At 33.5% G+C, this 27,903-nt stretch overlaps 1 protein-coding gene across 1 annotated transcript in view; it reads right to left on the reverse strand.

Moving 5' to 3' along the window:
• Positions 1–27,570, reverse strand: part of LOC139501981 (uncharacterized) — a 65,440-nt gene extending 37,870 nt beyond the window's left edge. Inside the window, exons 1-4 of the mRNA XM_071291295.1 lie at positions 27,437–27,570; positions 23,586–23,657; positions 19,923–20,038; positions 2,221–2,316 (exon numbers count right to left, since the gene is read on the reverse strand). Coding sequence (XP_071147396.1) covers positions 2,221–2,316; positions 19,923–20,038; positions 23,586–23,657; positions 27,437–27,513 — 361 coding nt within the window. The 5' untranslated portion in view covers positions 27,514–27,570. The remainder of the gene's footprint in view (positions 1–2,220; positions 2,317–19,922; positions 20,039–23,585; positions 23,658–27,436) is intronic.
• Positions 27,571–27,903: the final 333 nt, after the last annotated feature.

Here is a 27,903-nt window from a genome sequence, read left to right on the forward strand (position 1 = left end):
GACTAAAAGGTGTCAGGCTGACAGTTCTACATACTGTTCTAGAACAGTTCTCGTGACAGATTCTGACAGAATTTATGAGAGGTTAGAACTGATCTCCACTGTAATATCTTTGGTTAGCTTGCTAGCTAGCTGAACCGTGAACTCATTATAAAGTACGGTAAACTACCCTCCGTTCGAAGTAGTCTAGCCCTACAGACAGATAGATTGGTTATCTGTTGGACTAGTCTACTCTTAAAGGAGGATAGTTTACCTTGCCTAATAATGACTTCACGGTTAAGCAAGCAAGCAAGCTAACCAAAGATATTACCTTTACCTACACACTCAAGACTATCGGCTGTAAAATTCCTTCAGATTAGAGATAGTGCCATTAGTATGTTTTCATCCCTTGCTTTCACATTTATTTTTGAGTGAGTCCGGGTAAAGGTAAAAAAACTCTGCTAACCAATGAAATCTATATAAAAAAAATTACATGATACTGAATATGATCGAGGATTCATGAATTGCAGTAGATAAAAGCGTACCGACGCACTTGGTCTCGCATCATTCAGAGTTTATGCGATTCGAAATGTCAGACCTCTTCTTCGAATATGACATTACCTAATGAGACATCCCCGAATTTGTATTTACCATAATCAACACGACTGGTGCCACTAGTGAAAAAAAAGTAACTTAACCGTCCAGAGCACATTATCTTACTCCCAGGTTTGTGTTAGCTCCTTGACTGAGATTGATGCTCAGTCCTTAGTTTTCTATGTAGTGTTTGTGACCGCTTTAGATTTTTCGTCATTTTTTCGTTTTTCTTCGTTGTCAGTTTATCTCGACGTTTGAGTTTTGGATGTACTCTTAGTATCTTCCACTTCCTGTTTCATCCTCTGTTTTCCAGTTTCACCTGCTGCTAAAGCCTCGGTCACACCTCACCGGATAGCTCAAACGGACGCCTAACGGATAACTTTTTTTCAATCCGTTCATGTCCGTTCTTATCCGTTAGACGTCCGTCCATATCCGTTACATGTCCGTTAAGCGTACGTTTTATCCGTCCACGTCCGTTCTATCCGGTGGAAAATTTTGAGCATGTTAAAAACTTTGAACGGACGTCCAACGGAAAAAATGTCCTTGAACGTCCGTTAGGCGTCCGTTTTGTACGGTACTCGTCCGTTTTGTTTCCGTTTTGTATCCGTTACGTGTCCGTTATACATCCGTTGGAGGTCTCGAAGATAACGGACTTCTACCGGACGTTTAACGGATAAAACGGATGTTGAAACAATGAGAAACGGGCTTCTACCGGACACATAACGGATAAAACGGATGATGAACGGATCTGAAACGGATAAATGCCAATTGAAAATTTCGCGTCAAAAATGCCAATAATTGGTACGTCAGATTTCTTAAGGTTCATGAATTCCTATTATTCATAATCGATCTTAGAGTAAAGGCACGTCTTCACAATTAAGCAGTTCTTATTCAGGACAGACCCAACCCTTTGGCAGTATTTTAAAGAACAAACCAAAACCAGTTACACAGAAACATTTTGAATATTTATGCGATTTACATGTATTATAATTGTCGCCTTTAATTTTTCCGTTTTAACTTGTTCATCCATTTTATCCGGTACGCTTCCGTTAGGTGTCCGTTTTATGCGGTACTCGTCCGTTGGATGTACGTTCGACATCCGTTCTGTCCGGTACGTTTCCGTTTCTCGTACATTGCATACATGTATCCGGTGTGTGTCCGTTATGCATTCGTTACACGTCCGTTTTATCCGGTCAGTACATCAACGGACTCCCAACGGATAACAATTTTGTCAACGGACAACTTTTATTTTCATCCGTTAGGCGTCCGTTCGTGCTATCCGGTAAGGTGTGACCGATACTTAATGATTTTGTCAAAGATATTTGAGATACAATTGAGAATATGAACGATGAATGTGCCAAAGAGACAGCAAGAAGACAAAAGAGCTAAAAATAGCCCAAGGTCACCAATGGGTCATCAACGCAGCGATGGAAATCCAGCACCCGGAGGCGGGCTTCGTCTGGCCCCTTATCAATAAGGTATCATACTATTTCATCGAAATAAACACCACACCAAACTACGAAACATATAAATGAGCATAATTTATAAAAACGCAGAAGACTAAAAATGGCTTAAGACAAGAACTCATTTAATTCATAATGACACTACAATTAGAGCTTGCTTATAAAGAAACTAGATTAATATAATTACCACCGGCACAAATATCCCCTGTGTATGCCGACGTACAACTGCATTTATTTGGCTGAACACAAGTTCCACCATTCCTGCACCTAGGTGAACATATAGCTGAAAAGGCAATATTGTTTTCTTCAAAATATCATCCATTTGGAAGAAAATGTATAACGCATAACACGCGTCACTGAATTATTTTTCGATATACAGTTTACATTATCTTACCTGGTTTTATCATTTACAAATACTACGATGAACTTTAATCACATAACAAAATAAAGGGCTGCGCTTTAGCGCATGATACACCCGTTGCTCTTTTAACTTGTCTTTTATGCTTTAAATGAATTTATATGATCAACTAGAAATATATATACAAATCAAAAGGGATGTTACATTAATATATTCACCAAAGTTTCATAAAATCCCCCTTTTTTAAGTATAACAAGAATGTGTCCCCAGGACACGAATGCCCCACTCGCACTATCATTTTCTATGTTCAGTGGACCGTGAAATTGGGGTAAACCCTCTAATTTGGCATTAAAATTAAAAAGATCATATCATAGGGAACATGTATACTAAGTTTGAAGTCGATTGGACTTCAACTTCATCAAAAACTACCTTGACCAAAAACTTTAACCTGAAACGGGACAGACGGACGAACGAACGAACAGACGGACGGACGAACGGACGCACAGACCAGAAAACATAATGCCCCTCTACTATCGTAGGTAAGGCATAAAAATTCATTACTTAAGAAAACGTAAAATCTAAAATTTATAAAAATGGAAAGGTAGCTTATGTCAATAGATATAAACAATTTATCAAAGTTGCATAAAATTTTGTGAAAGTAATACCCCCTTTTTTAAGCATAAAAATTCATAACACGGAAATGTAAAATCTGAAATTTATAAAAATTGAAAGGGAGCTTACATCAATAGATATAAACAATTCACCAAAGTTTCATGGACATTGGTGAAAGCCTTTTTGAGTTATTGTCCGAAGTGTTGAAAATCCCCCTTTTTTTTTATAAATAAAGCCCCATAAATCCAAAACTTAAAATCTGAAATTTATAAAAATTGAAAGTGAGCTGACATCAATAGATATAAACAATTCACCAAAGTTTCATGGACATTGGTGAAAGCCTTTTTGAGTTATTGTCCGAAGTGTTGAAAATCCCCCTTTTTTTATGAATAAAGCCCCATAAATCCAAAACTTAAAATCTGAAATTTATAAAAATTGAAAGTGAGCTTACATCAATAGATATAAACAATTCACCAAAGTTTCATGGACAGTGGTGAAAGCCTTTTTGAGATATTGTCCGAAGTGTTGAAAATCCCCCCTTTTTTATGAATAAAGCCCCATAAATCCAAAACTTAAAATCTGAAATTTATAAAAATTGAAAGTGAGCTTACATCAATAGATATAAACAATTCACCAAAGTTTCATGGACAGTGGTGAAAGCCTTTTTGAGATATTGTCCGAAGTGTTGAAAATCCCCCCTTTTTTATGAATAAAGTCCCATAAATCCAAAACTTAAAATCTGAAATTTAAAAAAACAAACGAAAGGGAGCTTACGTCAATAGATATAAACAATTCACTTACGTAAGTTTCATGGAAATAAGTGAAAGTATTTTTGAGTTATTGTCCGAAGTGTGGACGACGGACGGACGGACAGACGGACGGACGGACAACGGTATACCATAATACGTCCCGTCTAAAAGACGGGCGAATAAAAAATCAAAGTCACTAGAACTATTATGTAAATTGGAATTAAAATGTTTATCATTATTTTTATATTTCAAGTTCTATAGTATTAAAAACCAGACTTAAGTTGAAAACTGTTCCATTGAACAATAATTATTTATAATTTCGTTCATATTTAATTATTCATAGATCTACCTAAAACTTTTCAGATTCTGAAGCAAATGAATAAGAATGCAAACAATACTTAACAGCAACTAATACTGTATGCTGAGGGGTTTTGTATCTAGAATGTCATGATCAGGCTTAATATTATCTACAAAGATAACAGTGGAGGAAATGGAAGAAATTTCGTTGAAATAGTTGTGTTATTTGATGAAAACTTAGAAATTTGAAAGTCAACGTCAATAATGAAGCAGCATTGTTTATTTCAATGCAACACTATTTCGATCTGGACAAACAAGGAAACTTACAAAATTTCATGACTAGAAATAATAATTTTGAGTTAAAAACTAAGATTATCATCATAAAATCCCCCAAAACAGGAAACCTGAAAAATGGCCGATATATGTTATTCTGTTTCAAACTTCACAAACATGACTCTATAAGGAAATTGAAAGTGTCATAGCTAAAAATAAGTAACTATGTTATTGCAAAACAAAAGATCATTGATCTCAAAATCTTCAAACACAGGAAACTGAACTTAAGATTTTTTGTCGATATTACATTTGATAATTTTATAATTAAAAGTTGAAATGTTTAAAACAATCGCATGATCAATGATATCTAAGTCAAACGGGTTTTCATTTTTATATAAATCATAAAAAAAAGTACAATGAAGGAATAGGAAAATTCTGTAAAAATATGCAAGTTATCAATCACACTACTGCAAAAAGGGTATTTAAATTGGAGTAAGATATATTAAATAATTTTTTTTGTAACCTTTGAGCTAGATTTCTGTTAGATTGTGAAATTTTCTTTTGACCATTACAATTATTTTTAACTATACTAATTGTCAGAATGATATCTTGACAGCAGTTTATTTATATTCCGACGATTAAATTTAGAAAATTCTGACTCGGGTCAACGGCATACACACAAAAATAAATAAAATATTGATCATTGTTTTATATATGTAGATATATTAAACAATATGAAAATATGATGTGGTGCGTATGATTTTCAATATGTCAACACTTTATATTAACCAAAGACAAGATGACAAGTGTGTAATCCACCAATTAAAAGACCGAACAAAACTTTTGTAAATCCTCTTACACCAAACAACTTATCTGTAAATCTATTTTCATATTACCGGATTTTGACTCCGGAATTTATAATTTTTTGACAGGTTAATACATTCTCTTTGGATCTCTTTGGCAAAACATCCTGGTAATCGGTCACTTACGAGCGACTCAAATAAGTAAGATTAAACATATAAACGGGTCAATTTGAGGGGGGAGGTAGACAAGTGTACTGCTGTCTGATGGTTTAGTAATATGTTATAGAAAACATTAAACAGTCAACTTTCCTCCAAAATTGAACCGATTTAAATCTTGAATTTACTTATTTACGTTGCTCTTGCTTGACCGAGTTCCAGGACGTCCAACCACATAGAAAGTATTGTATCGAAAAAACTATAAATTCCGGCGTCAAAAGTCAGTAATATGAAAATGATCCATTCACCAACAACCAAAGGTCAATAAAGTAAATCGTCATAAACCAAGTGACAATGAAGTAAATCACCAAACAAAAATCAAAGGGCAATAATGAAAATACACAAAGACCAATGAACAGATGTGTAAACAACAAAAGATAAAGAGACAATGGTGTAAACACTTAAGATCGAAATCAATGCCTATGGTGTAAAATTGCCAAGAATACAGAACAATGTTGTAAATCACCAACGACCAAACGGAAATGATGTAAATCAACAAAGACCAAAGGAAAATGATGTAAATCAACAAAGACCAAAGGAAAATGATGTAAATTACCATAGACTAAAGGAAAATGATGTAAATCACCAAAGACCAAAGTTAATAATGTAAACCTTCAAATGCCAAAAAAAATGATGTAAACCACAACAGAATGCATGACAATGATGTAGATCACCATGCAAAGACCAGAGGAGAGTGGTTTCTCCCATCAAAAACCAAAGGACAGTTATGTTTACCAACAACGACCAAAGAAAAATGACGAGTATCACCAAGAACCAAAGGACAGTGATGAGAATCACCAAAAACAAAGGACATTGAATGTAAACCACCAAGGACCAAATAACAATGATGTAAACCACCAAAGACAAACAACAATGATGTAAACCACCAAAGACAAAGATCAATGATGTAAACCACCAAAGACAAAGAACAATGATGTAAACCACCAAAGATAGAGAACAATAATGTAAACCCCGAAAGACAAACAACAATGACATAAACCACCAAAGACAAATCAACAATGATGTAAACCACCAAAGACAAAGAACAATGATGTAAACCACCAAAGACAAACAACAATGATGTAAACCACCAAAGACAAAGAACAATGATGTAAATCACCAAGGACCAAATAACAATGATGTAAACCACCAAAGACAAACAACAATGATGTAAACCACCAAAGACAAACAACAATGATGTAAATCACAAAAGACAAAAAACAATGGTGTAAATCACCAAAGACAAAGAACAATGATGTAAACCACCAAAGACAAACAACAATGATGTGAACCACCAAAGACAAATAACAATGATGTAAATCACCAAAGACAAAGAACAATGATGTAAACCACCAAAGACAAAGAACAATGATGTAAATCACCAAGGACCAAATAACAATGATGTAAACCACCAAAGACAAACAACAATGATGTAAACCACCAAAGACAAACAACAATGATGTAAACCCCCAAAGACAAAAGAACAATGATGTAAACCACCAAAGACAAACAACAATGATGTAAACCACAAAAGACAAAAGAACAATGAATGTAAACCACAAAAGACAAAAGAACAATGAATGTAAACCACCAAAGACAAAGAACAATGATGTAAATCACCAAATACAAAGAACAATGATGTAAACCCCCAAAGACAAAAGAACAATGATGTAAACCACCAAAGACAAAGAACAATGATGTAAACCCCCAAAGACAAAAGAACAATTATGTAAACCACCAAAGACAAAGAACAATGATGTAAACCACCAAAGACAAACAACAATGATGTAAATCCCCAAAGACAAAAGAACAATGATGTAAACCCCCAAAAACAAAGAACAATGATGTAAACCATTAAAGATAGAGAACAATGATGTTAACCATCAAAGACAAAGAACAATGATGTAAATCACTAAATACAAAGAACAATGATGTAAACCCCCAAAGACAAAAGAACAATGATGTAAACCACCAAAGACAAACAACAATGATATAAATCCCCAAAGACAAAAGAATAATGATGTAAACACTCAAAGACAAAGAACAATGATGTAAACCATCAAAGATAGAGAACAATGATGTAAACCACCAAAGACAAACAACAATGATGTAAACCACCAAAGACAAAGAACAATAATGTAAATCACCAAAGACAAAGAACAATGATGTAAACCCCCAAAGACAAAAGAACAATGATGTAAACCACCAAAGACAGAGAACAATGGTGTAAATCACCAAAGACAAAAGAACAAAGATGTAAACCACTAAAGATAAACAACAATGATTTATACCACCAAAGACAAACAACAATGGTGTAAACCACCAAAGACAAAAAACAATGGTGTACACCACCAAAGACAAAGAACAATGATGTAAACCATCGAAGACAGAGAACAATGATGTAAACCACCAAAGACAAAGAACAATGATGTAAACCACCAAAGACAAAGAACAATGATGTAAACCCCCAAAGACCAAAGAACAATGATGTAAAGCACCAAAGACAAACAACAATGATGTAAACCACCACAGACAAAGAACAATGGTGTAAATCAACAAAGACAAAGAACAATGATGTAAACCACCAAAGACAAAGAACAATGATGTAAATCACCAAAGACAGAGAACAATGGTGTAAATCAACAAAGACAAAGAACAATGATGTAAACCACCAAGGACCAAATAACTATGATGTTAACCACCAAAGACAAAGAACAATGATGTAAACCCCTAAAGACAAAGAACAATGATGTAAACCACCAAAGACAAAGAACAATGATGTAAACCACCAAGGACCAAATAACAATGGTGTAAACCACCAAAGACAGACAACAATGATGTAAACCTCCAAAGACAAAGAACAATGGTGTAAACCACCAAAGACAAAAGAACAATGGTGTAAACCACAAAAGACAAAAGAACAATTATGTAAACCACCAAAGACCAAAGGACAATGATGTAAACCACCAAAGACAAAAGAACAATGGTGTAAACCACAAAAGGCAAAAGAACAATTATGTAAACCACCAAAGACAAATAACAATGGTGTAAAACACCAAAGACAAACAACAATGATGTAAATCACCAAAGACAAACAACAATGATGTAAATCACCAAAGACAAAGAACAATGATGTAAACCACCAAAGACAAAGAACAATGATGTAAACCACCAAAGACAAAGAACAATGATGTAAACCACCAAAGACAGAGAACAATGATGTAAACCACCAAAGACAAAGAACAATGATGTAAACCACCAAAGACAGAGAACAATGATGTAAACCACCAAAGACAAAGAACAATGATGTAAACCACCAAAGACAAAGAACAATGATGTAAACCATCAAAGATAGAGAACAATGATGTAAACCACCAAAGACAAACAACAATGGTGTAAACCACCAAAGACAAACAACAATGATGCCAATCACCAAAGACAAAGAACTATGGTGAAAACCACCAACGACAAAGAACAATGGTGTAAACCACCAACGACAAAGAACAATGATGTAAACCACCAAAGACAAACAACAATGATGTAAATCACCAAAGACAAAGAACAATGTTGTAAACCACCAATGACAAAGAACAATGATGTAAATCACCAAGGACCAAATAACAATGATGTAAACCACCAAAGACAAACAACAATGATGTAAACCCCCAAAGACAAAAGAACAATGATGTAAACCACCAAAGACAAACAACAATGATGTAAACCACAAAAGACAAAAGAACAATGAATATAAACCACAAAAGACAAAAGAACAATGAATGTAAACCACCAAAGACAAAGAACAATGATGTAAATCACCAAATACAAACAACAATGATGTAAACCACCACAGACAAAGAACAATGGTGTAAATCAACAAAGACAAAGAACAATGATGTAAACCACCAAAGTCAAAGAACAATGATGTAAATCACCAAAGACAGAGAACAATGGTGTAAATCAACAAAGACAAAGAACAATGATGTAAACCACCAAGGACCAAATAACTATGATGTTAACCACCAAAGACAAAGAACAATGATGTAAACCCCTAAAGACAAAGAACAATGATGTAAACCACCAAAGACAAAGAACAATGATGTAAACCACCAAGGACCAAATAACAATGGTGTAAACCACCAAAGACAGACAACAATGATGTAAACCTCCAAAGACAAAGAACAATGGTGTAAACCACCAAAGACAAAAGAACAATGGTGTAAACCACAAAAGACAAAAGAACAATTATGTAAACCACCAAAGACCAAAGGACAATGATGTAAACCACCAAAGACAAAAGAACAATGGTGTAAACCACAAAAGGCAAAAGAACAATTATGTAAACCACCAAAGACAAATAACAATGGTGTAAAACACCAAAGACAAACAACAATGATGTAAATCACCAAAGACAAACAACAATGATGTAAATCACCAAAGACAAAGAACAATGATGTAAACCACCAAAGACAAAGAACAATGATGTAAACCACCAAAGACAAAGAACAATGATGTAAACCACCAAAGACAGAGAACAATGATGTAAACCACCAAAGACAAAGAACAATGATGTAAACCACCAAAGACAGAGAACAATGATGTAAACCACCAAAGACAAAGAACAATGATGTAAACCACCAAAGACAAAGAACAATGATGTAAACCATCAAAGATAGAGAACAATGATGTAAACCACCAAAGACAAACAACAATGGTGTAAACCACCAAAGACAAACAACAATGATGCCAATCACCAAAGACAAAGAACTATGGTGAAAACCACCAACGACAAAGAACAATGGTGTAAACCACCAACGACAAAGAACAATGATGTAGACCACCAAAGACAAACAACAATGATGTAAATCACCAAAGACAAAGAACAATGTTGTAAACCACCAATGACAAAGAACAATGATGTAAATCACCAAGGACCAAATAACAATGATGTAAACCACCAAAGACAAACAACAATGATGTAAACCCCCAAAGACAAAAGAACAATGATGTAAACCACCAAAGACAAACAACAATGATGTAAACCACAAAAGACAAAAGAACAATGAATATAAACCACAAAAGACAAAAGAACAATGAATGTAAACCACCAAAGACAAAGAACAATGATGTAAATCACCAAATACAAACAACAATGATGTAAATTCCCAAAGACAAAAGAACAATGATGTAAACCCCCAAAAACAAAGAACAATTATGTCAACCATTAAAGATAGAGAACAATGATGTTAACAACCAAAGACAAAGAACAATGATGTAAATCACCAAATACAAAGAACAATGATGTAAACCCCCAAAGACAAAAGAACAATGATGTCAACCATTAAAGATAGAGAACAATGATGTAAACCACCAAAGACAAAGAACAATGATGTAAATCACCAAATACAAAGAACAATGATGTAAATCACCAAAGACAAAGAACAATGATGTAAACCACCAAAAACAAAGAACAATGATGTAAACCACCAAAGACAAAGAACAATGATGTACACCACCAAAGACAGAGAACAATGATGTAGACCACCAAAGACAGAGAACAATGATGTAAACCATCAAAGATAGAGAACAATGATGTAAATCACCAAAGACAAAGAACAATGATGTAAACCACCAAAAACAAAGTACAATGATGTAAACCACCAAAGACAAAGAACAATGATGTAAACCACCAAAGACAAAGAACAATGATGTAAACCAAAAAAGACAAACAACAATGGTGTAAACCACCAAAGACAAATCAACAATGATGTAAACCACCAAAGACAAAGAACAATGGTGTAAACCACCAACGACAAAGAACAATGATGTAAACCACCAAAGACAAACAACAATGATGTGAACCACCAAAGACAAACAAAAATGATGTAAATCACCAAAGACAAAGAACAATGTTGTAAACCACCAATGACAAAGAACAATGATGTAAATCACCAAGGACCAAATAACAATGATGTAAACCACCAAAGACAAACAACAATGATGTAAACCCCCAAAGACAAAAGAACAATGATGTAAACCACCAAAGACAAACAACAATGATGTAAACCACAAAAGACAAAAAAACAATGAATGTAAACCACAAAAGACAAAAGAACAATGAATGTAAACCATTAAAGATAGAGAACAATGATGTTAACAACCAAAGACAAAGAACAATGATGTAAATCACCAAATACAAAGAACAATGATGTAAACCCCCAAAGACAAAAGAACAATGATGTAAACAACCAAAGACAAACAACAATGATATAAATCCCCAAAGACAAAAGAACAATGATGTAAACCCCCAAAGACAAAGAACAATGATGTAAATCACTAAATACAAAGAACAATGATGTAAACCCCCAAAGACAAAAGAACAATGATGTAAACCACCAAAGACAAACAACAATGATATAAATCCCCAAAGACAAAAGAACAATGATGTAAACCCCCAAAGACAAAGAACAATGATGTAAACCATCAAAGATAGAGAACAATGATGTAAACCACCAAAGACAAACAACAATGATGTAAACCACCAAAGACAAACAACAATAATGTAAATCACCAAATACAAAGAACAATGATGTAAACCCCCAAAGACAAAAGAACAATGATGTAAACCACCAAAGACAGAGAACAATGGTGTAAATCACCAAAGACAAAGAACAATGATGTAAACCACCGAAGACAGAGAACAATGATGTAAACCACCAAAGACAAAGAACAATGATGTAAACCACCAAAGACAAAGAACAATGATGTAAACCCCCAAAGACCAAAGAACAATGATGTAAAGCATCAAAGACAAACAACAATGATGTAAACCACCAAAGACAAAGAACAATGATGTAGACCACCAAAGACAGAGAACAATGGTGTAAATCAACAAAGACAAAGAACAATGATGTAAACCACCAAAGACAAAGAACAATGATGTAAATCACCAAAGACAGAGAACAATGGTGTAAATCAACAAAGACAAAGAACAATGATGTAAACCACCAAGGACCAAATAACTATGATGTTAACCACCAAAGACAAAGAACAATGATGTAAACCCCTAAAGACAAAGAACAATGATGTAAACCACCAAAGACAAAGAACAATGATGTAAACCACCAAGGACCAAATAACAATGGTGTAAACCACCAAAGACAGACAACAATGATGTAAACCACCAAATACAAAGAACAATGGTGTAAACCACCAACGACAAAGAACAATGATGTAAACCACCAAAGACAAACAACAATGATGTGAACCACCAAAGACAAACAAAAATGATGTAAATCACCAAAGACAAAGAACAATGTTGTAAACCACCAATGACAAAGAACAATGATGTAAATCACCAAGGACCAAATAACAATGATGTAAACCACCAAAGACAAACAACAATGATGTAAACCCCCAAAGACAAAAGAACAATGATGTAAACCACCAAAGACAAACAACAATGATGTAAACCACAAAAGACAAAAAAACAATGAATGTAAACCACAAAAGACAAAAGAACAATGAATGTAAACCATTAAAGATAGAGAACAATGATGTTAACAACCAAAGACAAAGAACAATGATGTAAATCACCAAATACAAAGAACAATGATGTAAACCCCCAAAGACAAAAGAACAATGATGTAAACAACCAAAGACAAACAACAATGATATAAATCCCCAAAGACAAAAGAACAATGATGTAAACCCCCAAAGACAAAGAACAATGATGTAAATCACTAAATACAAAGAACAATGATGTAAACCCCCAAAGACAAAAGAACAATGATGTAAACCACCAAAGACAAACAACAATGATATAAATCCCCAAAGACAAAAGAACAATGATGTAAACCCCCAAAGACAAAGAACAATGATGTAAACCATCAAAGATAGAGAACAATGATGTAAACCACCAAAGACAAACAACAATGATGTAAACCACCAAAGACAAACAACAATAATGTAAATCACCAAATACAAAGAACAATGATGTAAACCCCCAAAGACAAAAGAACAATGATGTAAACCACCAAAGACAGAGAACAATGGTGTAAATCACCAAAGACAAAGAACAATGATGTAAACCACCGAAGACAGAGAACAATGATGTAAACCACCAAAGACAAAGAACAATGATGTAAACCACCAAAGACAAAGAACAATGATGTAAACCCCCAAAGACCAAAGAACAATGATGTAAAGCATCAAAGACAAACAACAATGATGTAAACCACCAAAGACAAAGAACAATGATGTAGACCACCAAAGACAGAGAACAATGGTGTAAATCAACAAAGACAAAGAACAATGATGTAAACCACCAAAGACAAAGAACAATGATGTAAATCACCAAAGACAGAGAACAATGGTGTAAATCAACAAAGACAAAGAACAATGATGTAAACCACCAAGGACCAAATAACTATGATGTTAACCACCAAAGACAAAGAACAATGATGTAAACCCCTAAAGACAAAGAACAATGATGTAAACCACCAAAGACAAAGAACAATGATGTAAACCACCAAGGACCAAATAACAATGGTGTAAACCACCAAAGACAGACAACAATGATGTAAACCACCAAATACAAAGAACAATGGTGTAAACCACCAACGACAAAGAACAATGATGTAAACCACCAAAGACAAACAACAATGATGTGAACCACCAAAGACAAACAAAAATGATGTAAATCACCAAAGACAAAGAACAATGTTGTAAACCACCAATGACAAAGAACAATGATGTAAATCACCAAGGACCAAATAACAATGATGTAAACCACCAAAGACAAACAACAATGATGTAAACCCCCAAAGACAAAAGAACAATGATGTAAACCACCAAAGACAAACAACAATGATGTAAACCACAAAAGACAAAAAAACAATGAATGTAAACCACAAAAGACAAAAGAACAATGAATGTAAACCATTAAAGATAGAGAACAATGATGTTAACAACCAAAGACAAAGAACAATGATGTAAATCACCAAATACAAAGAACAATGATGTAAACCCCCAAAGACAAAAGAACAATGATGTAAACAACCAAAGACAAACAACAATGATATAAATCCCCAAAGACAAAAGAACAATGATGTAAACCCCCAAAGACAAAGAACAATGATGTAAATCACTAAATACAAAGAACAATGATGTAAACCCCCAAAGACAAAAGAACAATGATGTAAACCACCAAAGACAAACAACAATGATATAAATCCCCAAAGACAAAAGAACAATGATGTAAACCCCCAAAGACAAAGAACAATGATGTAAACCATCAAAGATAGAGAACAATGATGTAAACCACCAAAGACAAACAACAATGATGTAAACCACCAAAGACAAACAACAATAATGTAAATCACCAAATACAAAGAACAATGATGTAAACCCCCAAAGACAAAAGAACAATGATGTAAACCACCAAAGACAGAGAACAATGGTGTAAATCACCAAAGACAAAGAACAATGATGTAAACCACCGAAGACAGAGAACAATGATGTAAACCACCAAAGACAAAGAACAATGATGTAAACCACCAAAGACAAAGAACAATGATGTAAACCCCCAAAGACCAAAGAACAATGATGTAAAGCATCAAAGACAAACAACAATGATGTAAACCACCAAAGACAAAGAACAATGATGTAGACCACCAAAGACAGAGAACAATGGTGTAAATCAACAAAGACAAAGAACAATGATGTAAACCACCAAAGACAAAGAACAATGATGTAAATCACCAAAGACAGAGAACAATGGTGTAAATCAACAAAGACAAAGAACAATGATGTAAACCACCAAGGACCAAATAACTATGATGTTAACCACCAAAGACAAAGAACAATGATGTAAACCCCCAAAGACCAAAGAACAATGATGTAAAGCATCAAAGACAAACAACAATGATGTAAACCACCAAAGACAAAGAACAATGATGTAGACCACCAAAGACAGAGAACAATGGTGTAAATCAACAAAGACAAAGAACAATGATGTAAACCACCAAAGACAAAGAACAATGATGTAAATCACCAAAGACAGAGAACAATGGTGTAAATCAACAAAGACAAAGAACAATGATGTAAACCACCAAGGACCAAATAACAATGATGTAAACCACCAAGGACCAAATAACAATGGTGTTAACCACCAAAGACAGACAACAATGATGTAAACCACCAAATACAAAGAACAATGGTGTAAACCACCAAAGACAAAAGAACAATGGTGTAAACCACAAAAGAACAATTATGTAAACCACCAAAGACCAAAGGACAATGATGTAAACCACCAAAGACAAAAGAACAATGGTGTAAACCACAAAAGACAAAAGAACAATTATGTAAACCACCAAAGACAAATAACAATGGTGTAAACCACCAAAGACAAACAACAATGATGTAAATCACCAAATACAAAGAACAATGATGTAAATCACCAAAGACAAAGAACAATGATGTAAACCACCAAAGACAAAGAACAATGATGTAAACCACCAAAGACAAAGAACAATGATGTACACCAACAAAGACAGAGAACAATGATGTACACCACCAAAGACAAAGAACAATGATGTAAACCACCAAAGACAAAGAACAATGATGTAAACCATCAAAGATAGAGAACAATGATGTAAACCACCAAAGACAAACAACAATGGTGTAAACAACCAAAGACAAACAACAATGATGTCAATCACCAAAGACAAAGAACAATGGTGTAAACCACCAAAGACAAAGAACAATGATGTAAACCACCAAAGACAAACAACAATGATGTGAACCACCAAAGACAAACAACAATGATGTAAATCACCAAAGACAAAGAACAATGTTGTAAACCACCAAAGACAAAGAACAATGATGTAAATCACCAAGGACCAAATAACAATGATGTAAACCACCAAAGACAAACAACAATGATGTAAAGCCCCAAAGACAAAAGAACAATGATGTAAACCACCAAAGACAAACAACAATGATGTAAACCACAAAAGACAAAAGAACAATGAATGTAAACCACAAAAGACAAAGAACAATGATGTAAATCACCAAATACAAACAACAATGATGTAAATCCCCAAAGACAAAGAACAATGATGTAAACCCCCAAAAACAAAGAACAATGATGTTAACAACCAAAGACAAAGAACAATGATGTTAATCACCAAATACAAAGAACAATGATGTAAACCCCAAAAGACAAAAGAACAATGATGTAAACAACCAAAGACAAAAGAACAATGATGTAAACCCCCAAAGACAAAGAACAATGATGTAAACCATCAAAGATAGAGAACAATGATGTAAACCACCAAAGACAAACAACAATGATGTAAACCACCAAAGACAAAGAACAATAATTTAAATCACCAAAGACAAAGAACAATGATGTAAACCACCAGAGACAAAAGAACAATGATGTACACCACCAAAGACAGAGAACAATGATGTACACCACCAAAGACAGAGAACAATGGTGTAAATCACCAAAGACAAAAGAACAAAGATGTAAACCACTAAAGACAAACAATGATGTAAACCACCAAAGACTAACAACAATGATGTAAACCACCAAAGACAAAGAACAAGGATGTAAACCACCAAAGACAAAGAACAATGATGTAAACCACCAAAGACAAAGAACAATGATGTAAACCCCCAAAGACCAAAGAACAATGATGTAAACCACCAAAGACAAAAGAACAATGATGTAAACCACCAAAGACAAAGAACAATGATGTAAACCACCAAAGACAGAGAACAATGGTGTAAATCAACAAAGACAAAGAACAATGATGTAAACCACCAAAGACAAAGAACAATGATGTAAATCACCAAAGACAGAGAACAATGGTGTAAATCAACAAAGACAAAGAACAATGATGTAAACCACCAAGGACCAAATAACTATGATGTTAACCACCAAAGACAAAGAACAATGATGTAAACCCCTAAAGACAAAGAACAATGATATAAACCACCAAAGACAAAGAACAATGATGTAAACCACCAAAGACAAAGAACAATGGTGTAAACCACCAAAGACAAACAACAATGATGTAAACCACCAAAGACAAAGAACAATGGTGTAAACCACCAAAGACAAAAGAACAATGGTGTAAACCACAAAAGACAAAAGAACAATTATGTAAACCACCAAAGACCAAAGGACAATGATGTAAACCACCAAAGACAAAAGAACAATGGTGTAAACCACAAAAGACAAAAGAACAATTATGTAAACCACCAAAGACAAATAACAATGGTGTAAACCACCAAAGACAAACAACAATGATGGAAATCACCAAATACAAAGAACAATGATGTAAATCACCAAAGACAAAGAACAATGATGTAAACCACCAAAGACAAAGAACAATGATGTAAACCACCAAAGACAAATAACAATGATGTACACCACCAAAGACAGAGAACAATGATGTAAACCACCAAAGACAAAGAATAATGATGTAAACCACCAAAGACAAACAACAATGATGTAAACCCCCAAAGACAAACAACAATGATGTAAACCCCCAAAGACAAACAACAATGATGTAAACCACCAAAGACAAATAACAATGATGTAAATCACCAAAGACAAAGAACAATAATGTAAATCACCAAAGACAAAGAACAATGATGTAAACCACCAAAGACAAAGAACAATGATGTAAACCACCAAAGACAAAGAACAATGATGTAAATCACCAAAGACAAAGAACAATGATCTAAACCACCAAAGACAAACAAAAGGACAATGATGTAAATCACCAAGACAAAAGGACAATGATGTAAATCACCAAGACAAAAGGACAATAATGTAAACCACCAAAGACCAAAGGACAATGATGTAAACCACCAAGACAAAAGGACAATAATGTAAACCACCAAAGACCAAAGGACAATGATGTAAACTACCAAAGACAAAGGACAATGATGTAAATCACCAAAGACAAAAGGACAATGATGTTAATCACCAAGACAAAAAGACAATGATGTAAACCACCAAAGACAAAGGACAATGATGTAAATCACCAAAGACCAAAGGACAATGATGTAAATCACCAAGACAAAAGGACAATGATGTAAATCACCAAAGACAAAAGGACAATGATGTAAACTACCAAAGACAAAAGGACAATGATGTAAACCACCAAAGACCAAAGGACAATGATGTAAACCACCAAAGACCAAAGACCAATGATGTAAATCACCAAAGACAAAAGGACAATGATGTAAACTACCAAAGACAAAAGGACAATGATGTAAACCACCAAAGACCAAAGGACAATGATGTAAACTACCAAAGACAAAGGACAATGATGTAAATCACCAAGACAAAAAGACAATGATGTAAATCACCAAAGACCAAAGGACAATACTGTAAATCACTAAGACAAAAAGACAATGATGTTAATCACCAAGACCACAGAACAATTGTGTAAATCACCAAAGACCAATGGACAATGATGTAAATCACCAAGACCACAGAACAATTGTGTAAATCACCAAAGACCAAAGGCCAATTGTGTTAATCACCAACGACCAAAGGACGATGAAGAAAACAACTATACGTCACTTAAATATGTCGTTTAATACACAGAATGAATCATAAATTTTAAAATCATTTTGATGTCGTAGAGATCAACCATTTAACTTCAAGAGGAGGGGTATGGTTTTGTTTTCTATGTCAGAAATGTTAAGTCGCGCAAAGTACGTACTATCTTAATTAGTTTTTAGACGCTTTCAGTCAAGTTATTTTTTTTCCAAAATTCAGCACTATTAGGTGTGGGGAAAATTTGAATTCAGAAACTGCTTTGCCAGATTTTTTTTTTTTTTTTCAAATTGAAAATCAGAAAATGTTTTGAGGAAAAACCACCCTTTTAAGTTAAATTGTCGTTCCCTTATATAAATACCGTTTCTAAATCAATTATTTAACAAAAAATATGAGAAGAAATGAAATGTATACATGGAGCACAACATTTACAAATGTACGTGATTTGCAGAGGAGACTAACCTTTGCGGAAATGTTAAGAGAAAACTGATTTGAGGAAATTGAAATATTTTTTTATAGATAAATTGTGTAATTAAATTTGTTGGAAAAATAAAAATTTCTTTCAGAAAGGAAATCAAATCTTAATAAGGAAAATGGTTTATTTCTGAATGTTTTAAAACAAAAATTGTCTCGAAAAAAATTCTATTTCCCCTTATTTTTATCACCTCCTCCCTTTTCTTTTCCTCCTCAATAAAAGATTAATTATTCGTGCCTTAACAATTGAAGTATGTTTAATAACCCTGTATACAAAAAAACGCATTTTATTCTTATAATTACAATTTTGGACCGTAACTTTGAAATTTCGTTATTTTTTATTTTAATTGTTCCTTAAGTGTCATTAAAATTTGTTAGTTTTTTTCCATTGTTTTCCATGTAACAGTGTCACTGATTGCATTTGTAGTCAAAAGTGTGCATTTTATTGGGCAATCTAATATAACTGATGGAATGTCTCCGACAATTAGAATAACGAAATCGTATGAAATACAAATGTAATGTACTTACGTATATTACAGTTTTCATTGCCATTATGCGTCCATCCAATGCTACATGACTCTTTATATCCATAGACAATGTAATATTCCCTTCTAAAAGCCCAGCAGCTTGACCAATTATTATACCTAAAAATAATTAATGCAAGTTTACCAAATAAAATCCCATTTGCTACAATTATCAGATTCTAAATTTAAAGTTAGAATTCTAAGGGTTGAGATCTCACAAACATGTTTAACCCCGCCGCATTTTTGCGCCTGTCCCAAGTCAGGAGCCTCTGGCCTTTGTTAGTCTTGTATTATTTTAATTTTAGTTTCTTGTGTACAATTTGGAAATTAGTATGGCGTTCAATATCACTGGACTAGTATATATTTGTTTAGGGGCCAGCTGAAGGACGCCTCCGGGTGCGGGAATTTCTCGCTACATTGAAGACCTGTTTGTGACCCTCTGCTGTTGTTTTTTATTTGGTCGGGTTGTTGTCTCTTTGACACATTCCCCATTTCCATTCTCAATTTTATTGTAAATGCTAAGTTTCTTAACAGTAACAGCAAGGGCGTCATTCGGATTGTTTATGGCTCTATATGTATGGGGTTACAATGTACACTAAGAAAATATCGAGTAATATGGACCCCAATTGTCACTGAGAGCACTGAGAGATAAAAGCATGGTCACTTAGTTCTTCTTCCGACCGGCAGTAAAGTCCCTTGTCAATGACCTGTTGAAAGACAAAATGTCTCTCACATTCAAATGAACCCCTATTTTGTAATGGCAGTCTAATTTCCCCTACCTTCATCCCTGGCAGTCCTTATTACATGACCTACCTATTGTATTTATTGTTAAATTGTTCTCGTACTGAACAGACATGTACTATTTGCCACTAAATGTTAAGCAACTAAAAATCGGCCAATCGAGCAACAATGTTATTATCATTTGGGTTTTCGAATAATCATCAAGTAGGTCCTTTAAAAAGAGTTCATTACTTTATTTCAATATTTTTGCATTACTTTTCACTTCATATCAAATAATTTTAAATTACTGATAAATGAAAATATTTAACATTATCTAAATGCAAAATATAATAACATGCGTTAAAGAAGTTCACTTGTCACTGATGAGTCTTTTGTAGACGAAACGCGCGTCTGGCGTATACACAAAATTTAGTCCTGGAATCTATGATGAGTTTATTGTCATGTTTTGGAATTTTTGTTAGATTGTCAGAATCCTCTGCTTTTTACCATTAGAATGCCTTAAAAAAGCTTGTCCATTGACCCCCATTTTTCTTTTTATAATTCTTTTACATATATAATAATAAGCCTTCTGTAAAAGTCTTATTAAAAATTTTAAATATTTTTTTTTATAGTTTTTGAGACATTAAACTTGTCAATGATAAAGCTATGAAAAGTCAAGAGAGAACATTTTCCTACCAAAATTTCAATGGCTAATATCTCGAAAACGAGCACATTGACCTATATATTTTGTTTTGCTTTTTTGCTTCCTTTATTAATCCCGTATCAATGTAAAACTAGGGTTCTGGAAAGCTTATCGTCTTGAAACTAAAAATCGAACTCCCGTAAAGAACGGGTTTTTTTTATTTATGGAACAAACTCTATCTGTTAATTTTTTTCTTCGAAATTTTTAAAAGAGGGACGAAAGACACCAAAGGGACAGTCAAACTCATAAATCTAAAATAAACTGACAACGTCATGGCTGAAAATAAAAAGGACAACAGACAAACGATTGTACACATGACACAACATAGAAAACTCAAGAATAAACAACACGAACCCCACAAAAAACTAGGGGTGATCTCAGGTGTTCCGGAAAGGTAAGCAGATCCTGCTCCACATGTGGCACCCGTCGTGTTGCTTATGTGATAACAAATCCGGTAAATAGTCTGATTCAGTAGGTCACATTCATGAAAGGGAAGGGGATTGTAGTTACGACTTAAGGAACATATCCGATATCATATGTGAAACGGTTATTCTATAACGGTCAACCAACTCGTGATGGCGTCCGTAAAATTTACGAAGGGATGATTTCAACTTCACCATTTGGAACTCTTGGTTTAATAGGTACCTTGTGAGCAGCAACCCTCTATCAAAAAAATCATGATAGGAAATGCAAGCACGGGAATATCGTATCAATTGGGAGATATATACTCCGTATGCAGGTGCTGCTGGAATGTTGCTACTTAGAAATGGAAAGTTCACAATTGGAAAGCTGAAATCATCTCTTTTGTCGTAAAGTTTTGTTTTCAACCAACCCTCATTGTCAATTTCTAGATGTAAGTCAAGATATGAGGCCGACTGAACTGTATCTGTAGTATCCTTTATCTCTAGTTCGATGGGATAGATGCGTTCCACATAGTCACCAAATTTTGAATTATTTAGTAAAAGAACATCATCTATGTAGTGGAAAGTAGAGTTAAAAGATATTGCTAACTTCTTATCTTTCTTCCTAAGAAGTTCCTGCATGAGTTCAACTCATAATAATAAAGAAACAAGTCGGCAAGTAGAGGGGCACAGATTGTTCCCATTGGAATGTCGACAGTCTGTTGAAAAACACGTCCTCCAAACGTAACAAATATGTTGTCAATCAAGAAATCAAGCATCTTGATAATGTCAGTTTCAGACAATTTTGGGTTTGAATCAGAGTGATCCTTTACAAAGTAGGATTTATCCCTCCCTAAGACAAGATACTTCTTGTATCTACGTTGGCCATTCTTTTTTATGAAGCAAAGCAATACCAACTCTTTCAATTTGTCTTTTAGTTTGGAATGTGGAATACTTGTGTCAAAAGTAGAAAAGTCAAATGTTTTAATACCGTTACAAGATGAAAGAGAATTAGATTGTATGTACTCTAAAAGATCTTTGGAATTTTTAAGTATCCACATCTGATTCACGCCAACTCTAGAATATGCAGTTTCACAATAACTTTGAAGCCCGTCGTTGATTTCTGATAAAAATAGATGTTAATAATTTAGAAAGAGGTTTCGTGGAGCACTTGGAAGACCCAGCAATATACCGTTGTTTGTAAGGACACTTATGTAGTTTAGGTATCCAATACAGTGATGGAAGATCCAGTTCTTCATCTTTGGTTGAAATTCCAAAGGAACATAGAACAGACCTATGATTATCCAGGATTTCCTCTTGGAATTGCTTGAAAATGTCGTTCTTATCTTAAACAGTTACTAGAAGTAACATTTGTTTTTGTAATCAGAATTTACATACTTAGTTATTTATTATGCGCTGTTTTCATAAACTTTACATGTTAGCGGAATGTTTTTCTGTACATGTGATAAAAATACTAATCAACCTCGATCTTTTGATTGATCCGTTGAGAGCAAACTTGTTGACGCAAATAATCTAAGTCTTGATTACATGACGACTATGCCAGGAAGCTACTTGGGGCCGGAACTTGTTTTGTCGTCACGAGCGATATTGAGGGAGATTTATATTGATTTTATCCACAAATTGGCGCTTTATTTCTATTATAATAGGAACAAGACGGTATTTCTTTTGAAAAGAAGAGCTGTACTGTTTGACGCTCAGTAATTCAGCAACAATTATTCAATAAATTGTATTTATTTATTGTTTTGTTTTTGTATACAAATCATAAATGCAGAAATTATTGTGATCATTTATAATTTTGAAACTATAATGTTCTCAGTCTTACCATCCTGGCCATACTCCTATGTAGCAACTATAACTACTTAACCAGTAACTGTATTTCCTGGTGGTGGTATGTCTAAAATGTAAAAGAAAAGAAACATGAGTCTTAACAATAGCAACCTGAATGGAAACGGTTATGTTAAGTTTATTTCATTTATAACGGTTAAAATCGTAGACTTTTGCATCTAAATCCCTAGATTATATACACGTGAAGGTCTAAAGAACGTTTAGCTCGCAACAACTACAGATATCACGTGACAAGATATTATAGTTTATCCTTGTTCCTATACTGACTTTTCTCTAATGTATTTTTATAATTTTTCAGAATATAAAGGCTAGGGTTGAGATGTCAATAACCTCACTTTATAATATGGAAGAGTACAAATGTTACAAGGATTTTTCTTCAAAATGTTAGACAGACCAAAGGACTACACAACCACCAAATAATACACGTTCAAACAACATCGCATGGTCAAGATGTCTAGGTACGACCTGCCACGTGTTCATGCTCCTATCCAAGTCAAGAACTTTTTCAGTGGTTGTCTTACATATATGTCAAATCTTATCTTTTTTTTTATCTTATGTTATTTGAAAACAAATATACTGATAGTTAAATCCAGATCTTTTATGGTTTCTATGAAATCTTTATTCCATATGATTTAGATGCTGTCATATTGTAAAGAAATCTGATTTTTATGATAATTATACAATTTGTAGACATCTATGTATGTTGGTATTTTGTGCGTTGTCACATTATCATTAACCAAAATCTTCTTTTTCTTCATATTATATACATATTACAGTGACACATTTTGGGAAACTGTTATTAATTTAGTATTGCTTCTTTCCTTCAATATTAACAAATCATCAATACCACTTAAACAATTAAATCTTTAAGTACGAAAAGTTAATGTGCATTTCATAATTTCAAGAAATACAGTATATTCCATTCTGCAAAACCTCGGCAGATCTAGCAGGAAAATGCCTACGACACACCTCGACAGTAGTAACGGAATCAGCAAAGGGGTGTAACATTTTCAAATCACAAAAGTTAACTTACGAGTTGAAAAAAGGGGCAAAAAATACCTTAAAAATGTTGAAAAGTTATCTCTTGAAAGTAGAAAGTTTTACTTCCAAAAATTCAAAATTCAGAGTTTACATAAGTGTTTCAAGTTCTATTTTTATCAATTTTTAATGTTATCAATATATAAATAAATAGCCGGGACCTTTTACAGTTTAATTTACAGTGTATATTTGTCTTATTGCTTCTCACGATTGCCTATGATTGCTTACATCCACTATATTTGAACTTCGTATAGTTTCTCATTGGTAATCATACCACATATCAATTTAAGTGATCCTACGTTCGTGGTCGTCGAGGTTGTCAGAAATATTCTCTCTGTGATTAAAGTTTTTGAAATTTTAATAACTTTCTTATACTATCCTGGATTTCTACCAAACTAAGTCCGTGTTCACATTGACCTAAACTCGGTGTTGTGTTAGTGTAATTCACACGTAAACTAAACAAAAATACGTTCCCATTGATAAAACTCAATGTTTACATGTAGTTTAAAACATGTTTTCTCTACATGCAGTCGAAAGTCGATGTAGGCCTTGTGTAGGTTAAGTGTACACAAAACTAGGCATTTAAAACATTAGTTTTACCATGTATATTTAAGGAAGAAACGATTTTTTAATAAAATTGATATTTATTACAATTATTTATAAAATTCTTTACAGAAATGTTTGTCTAAACTTGATATATTCATAAGTTATAAAAAAAAACTTACGTAGCTTTTATAGACCCCTTATCAAGACTCAACGCATCATTATTGCCGAACACATAATTTATTTGAAAAGGTCTTCCCGAATCGAGTGGACGTACACAGAAATATTTGTCACTGGTCTTTACTCAAACAACGATTCACTCATAAATGCATTACTAAAAAAAGTGTGAGGTAAATGTTTTGTTTGTGTAGTATCTCAGATCCGTTAAAATACACTTAGAAATAAAAAAAAAAATACCCCCTACCTTTGCCAAATATTCCTTGGAGAAGAAATACTATTTGAAAAGAAAAGAAAGAAATGTAGTTATCCTTTATTACATCTCAATCCTTTTTCTTCCTCTATAAGCACGCTGCTGCATCCTACGTTTTCTAATGCGTAATCGAGACATCTTTATTATCTTAAAACTATTGCAAATTATCAAAATGACTTTCATAAAGGAGCAAGCACTTAACTCAAAAGGTGGGTATTTTTTTATTTTTTTGCAATGACGTTTTTATATTCAGTTTTTCTCGATGCTAGCAGATTTTTTTTTTTTTTTTATCAAATTGGGGATCAGAATATTTTTCAAGGAAAATCCCCCCCCCCCCCCCTCACTTTTTGAAGTCAAATCGTCGTTCCCTAACTGGTAGAAAAGTTGTCCGAAAATTTTGCATTCGTTTCTACATAATGAACATTTAAATGACATATAGTTTACAAGTGTGAACAAATCTTATGTACAGGTAATTAAACAAGGTGTATAGATGTGAACAAATTTAATGTGAAACCAGTGTACATTACATTAAACTAAAAGTTAACATGTTTACTGTACATTGCGTTTGGTGTGAACACGGCCTAAGTCAGAAGCTTGTTTATGATCATAAGATAGTATCCAGAAGTAAATTTTGCAAAAACAATATCCTGTTTTTTCGTATAAATGGACTTAGCTTTTTGGCAGCAAACATTACATTCACTCTGTGGTTTAAGTTTTTAAAATGTTAATAGCTTTCTTAAATTATCCGAGATTTCTACCAAACTTGGACAGAAGCTTATTTATGTTATAGATAATACGAGGTGTGTTCTACGACAAGAAAAACCTTTAAATAAGTATGATAATGTCTCTGAATTGAAGCGATAAATTAGCAAAACTTCATATTATTTGTTTCTAAAATTAAAATGTGGACAATGACGACCTATTATATATAGATTGAACTTTAAAAACGAAATTCCCCAATCGGCAACAAAAAACGATCAGACCTATATAATTTTGAAGTGAATTATAGTTTGCACTTTTATCACGGAAAATAATGACCTCTAAAAAGTCATTATTTTATGCCTCGGAGCATATTTTATTAAAAAATGGTATCGTCCGGGTTCATTCTTCGAAAGAATTACCTATCGTTTTGAAAGAAAATACCCCCAAATACACTGTAGGTATATAAGAAAGTATCCAGAAGTAAATTAAAACAAAAGTAATCATTTTTTCCGTATTTTTCTTATATGGACTTAGTTTTTTTGGCAGCAAACATTACATTCACTCTGTAGTTAAAGTCTTTAAAATTTTAATAACTTTTTTTAAACTATCCTGGATTTGTACCAACTTGGACAGAAGTTGTTTATAATCAAAAGCTAGTATCTAGAAGTAAATTTTGTTAAAATTTTGTACCTGTTTTTTCGTATTTTACTTATAAATGGACTTAGTTTTTCTTCCAGTTAACATTACATATAATAGTCTGCAGTTAAAGTTTTTAATACATTTATAAGATTCTTTAACTATCGTGGATTTTTACCAAACTTGGACAGAAGTTTCTTACAATCAACATATAGTATCGAGAGGAATATTGTTACCATTTGTTTTCCTCATTTTTTGGGGGGCTGCAATTAACAGCAAAAGCTGGCAAGACACTGGAGTCCGCAGAACCCTCACTTTTTTATGTTATGATTCAATCAGTCGACAGTTTTAAAAGTGCTCACAAAAGTGCGTACAGACCCATCAAGTTTTAGTGTTTGTTTTTACTTGTTATCGAATAATTTGATGACAAACTGAAATATATATATATATTGAAAAGGTGATAAAAAGTATTATCTTACCCCCTCCACCTCGAATAAACTGGATCCAGACAGAGAACAGCAAGAAAACTCGAAATATAACTGTATTTCCAGTTCATATTGATGACAATTCATGAGAATGATGTCTACAAGGAAATATTTTACACTTAAATCACATCCAATTAACTAAGACATCACGTGACTTCGATGAAGTAGCAATCCACCATCTATCAACTAAGAGTACTCCTACTGAATTCTAGGATTCTTAATAAAACTGCGGTATACTACTGTTGCATTTATTACTCTGTTTATGTCTTCTATGTCACAAAACTATCCAAAACGTCAGAGAAAAAAGTAAAAATTGCATATATTTACCGGGAAAATTAGTAGATGGACACTTAACTCTATGATACCATTCAAACAGACAACAATTGATATGTGTGTGGTTTACATCATTGTTCTTTGTCTTTGGTATTTTACATCATTGTTCTTTGTCTTTGCTGGTTTAC

This window comes from Mytilus edulis, chromosome 13 (genome assembly GCF_963676685.1).
Source record: "Mytilus edulis chromosome 13, xbMytEdul2.2, whole genome shotgun sequence".
Classification (NCBI taxonomy): Eukaryota; Metazoa; Mollusca; class Bivalvia; order Mytilida; family Mytilidae; genus Mytilus; species Mytilus edulis.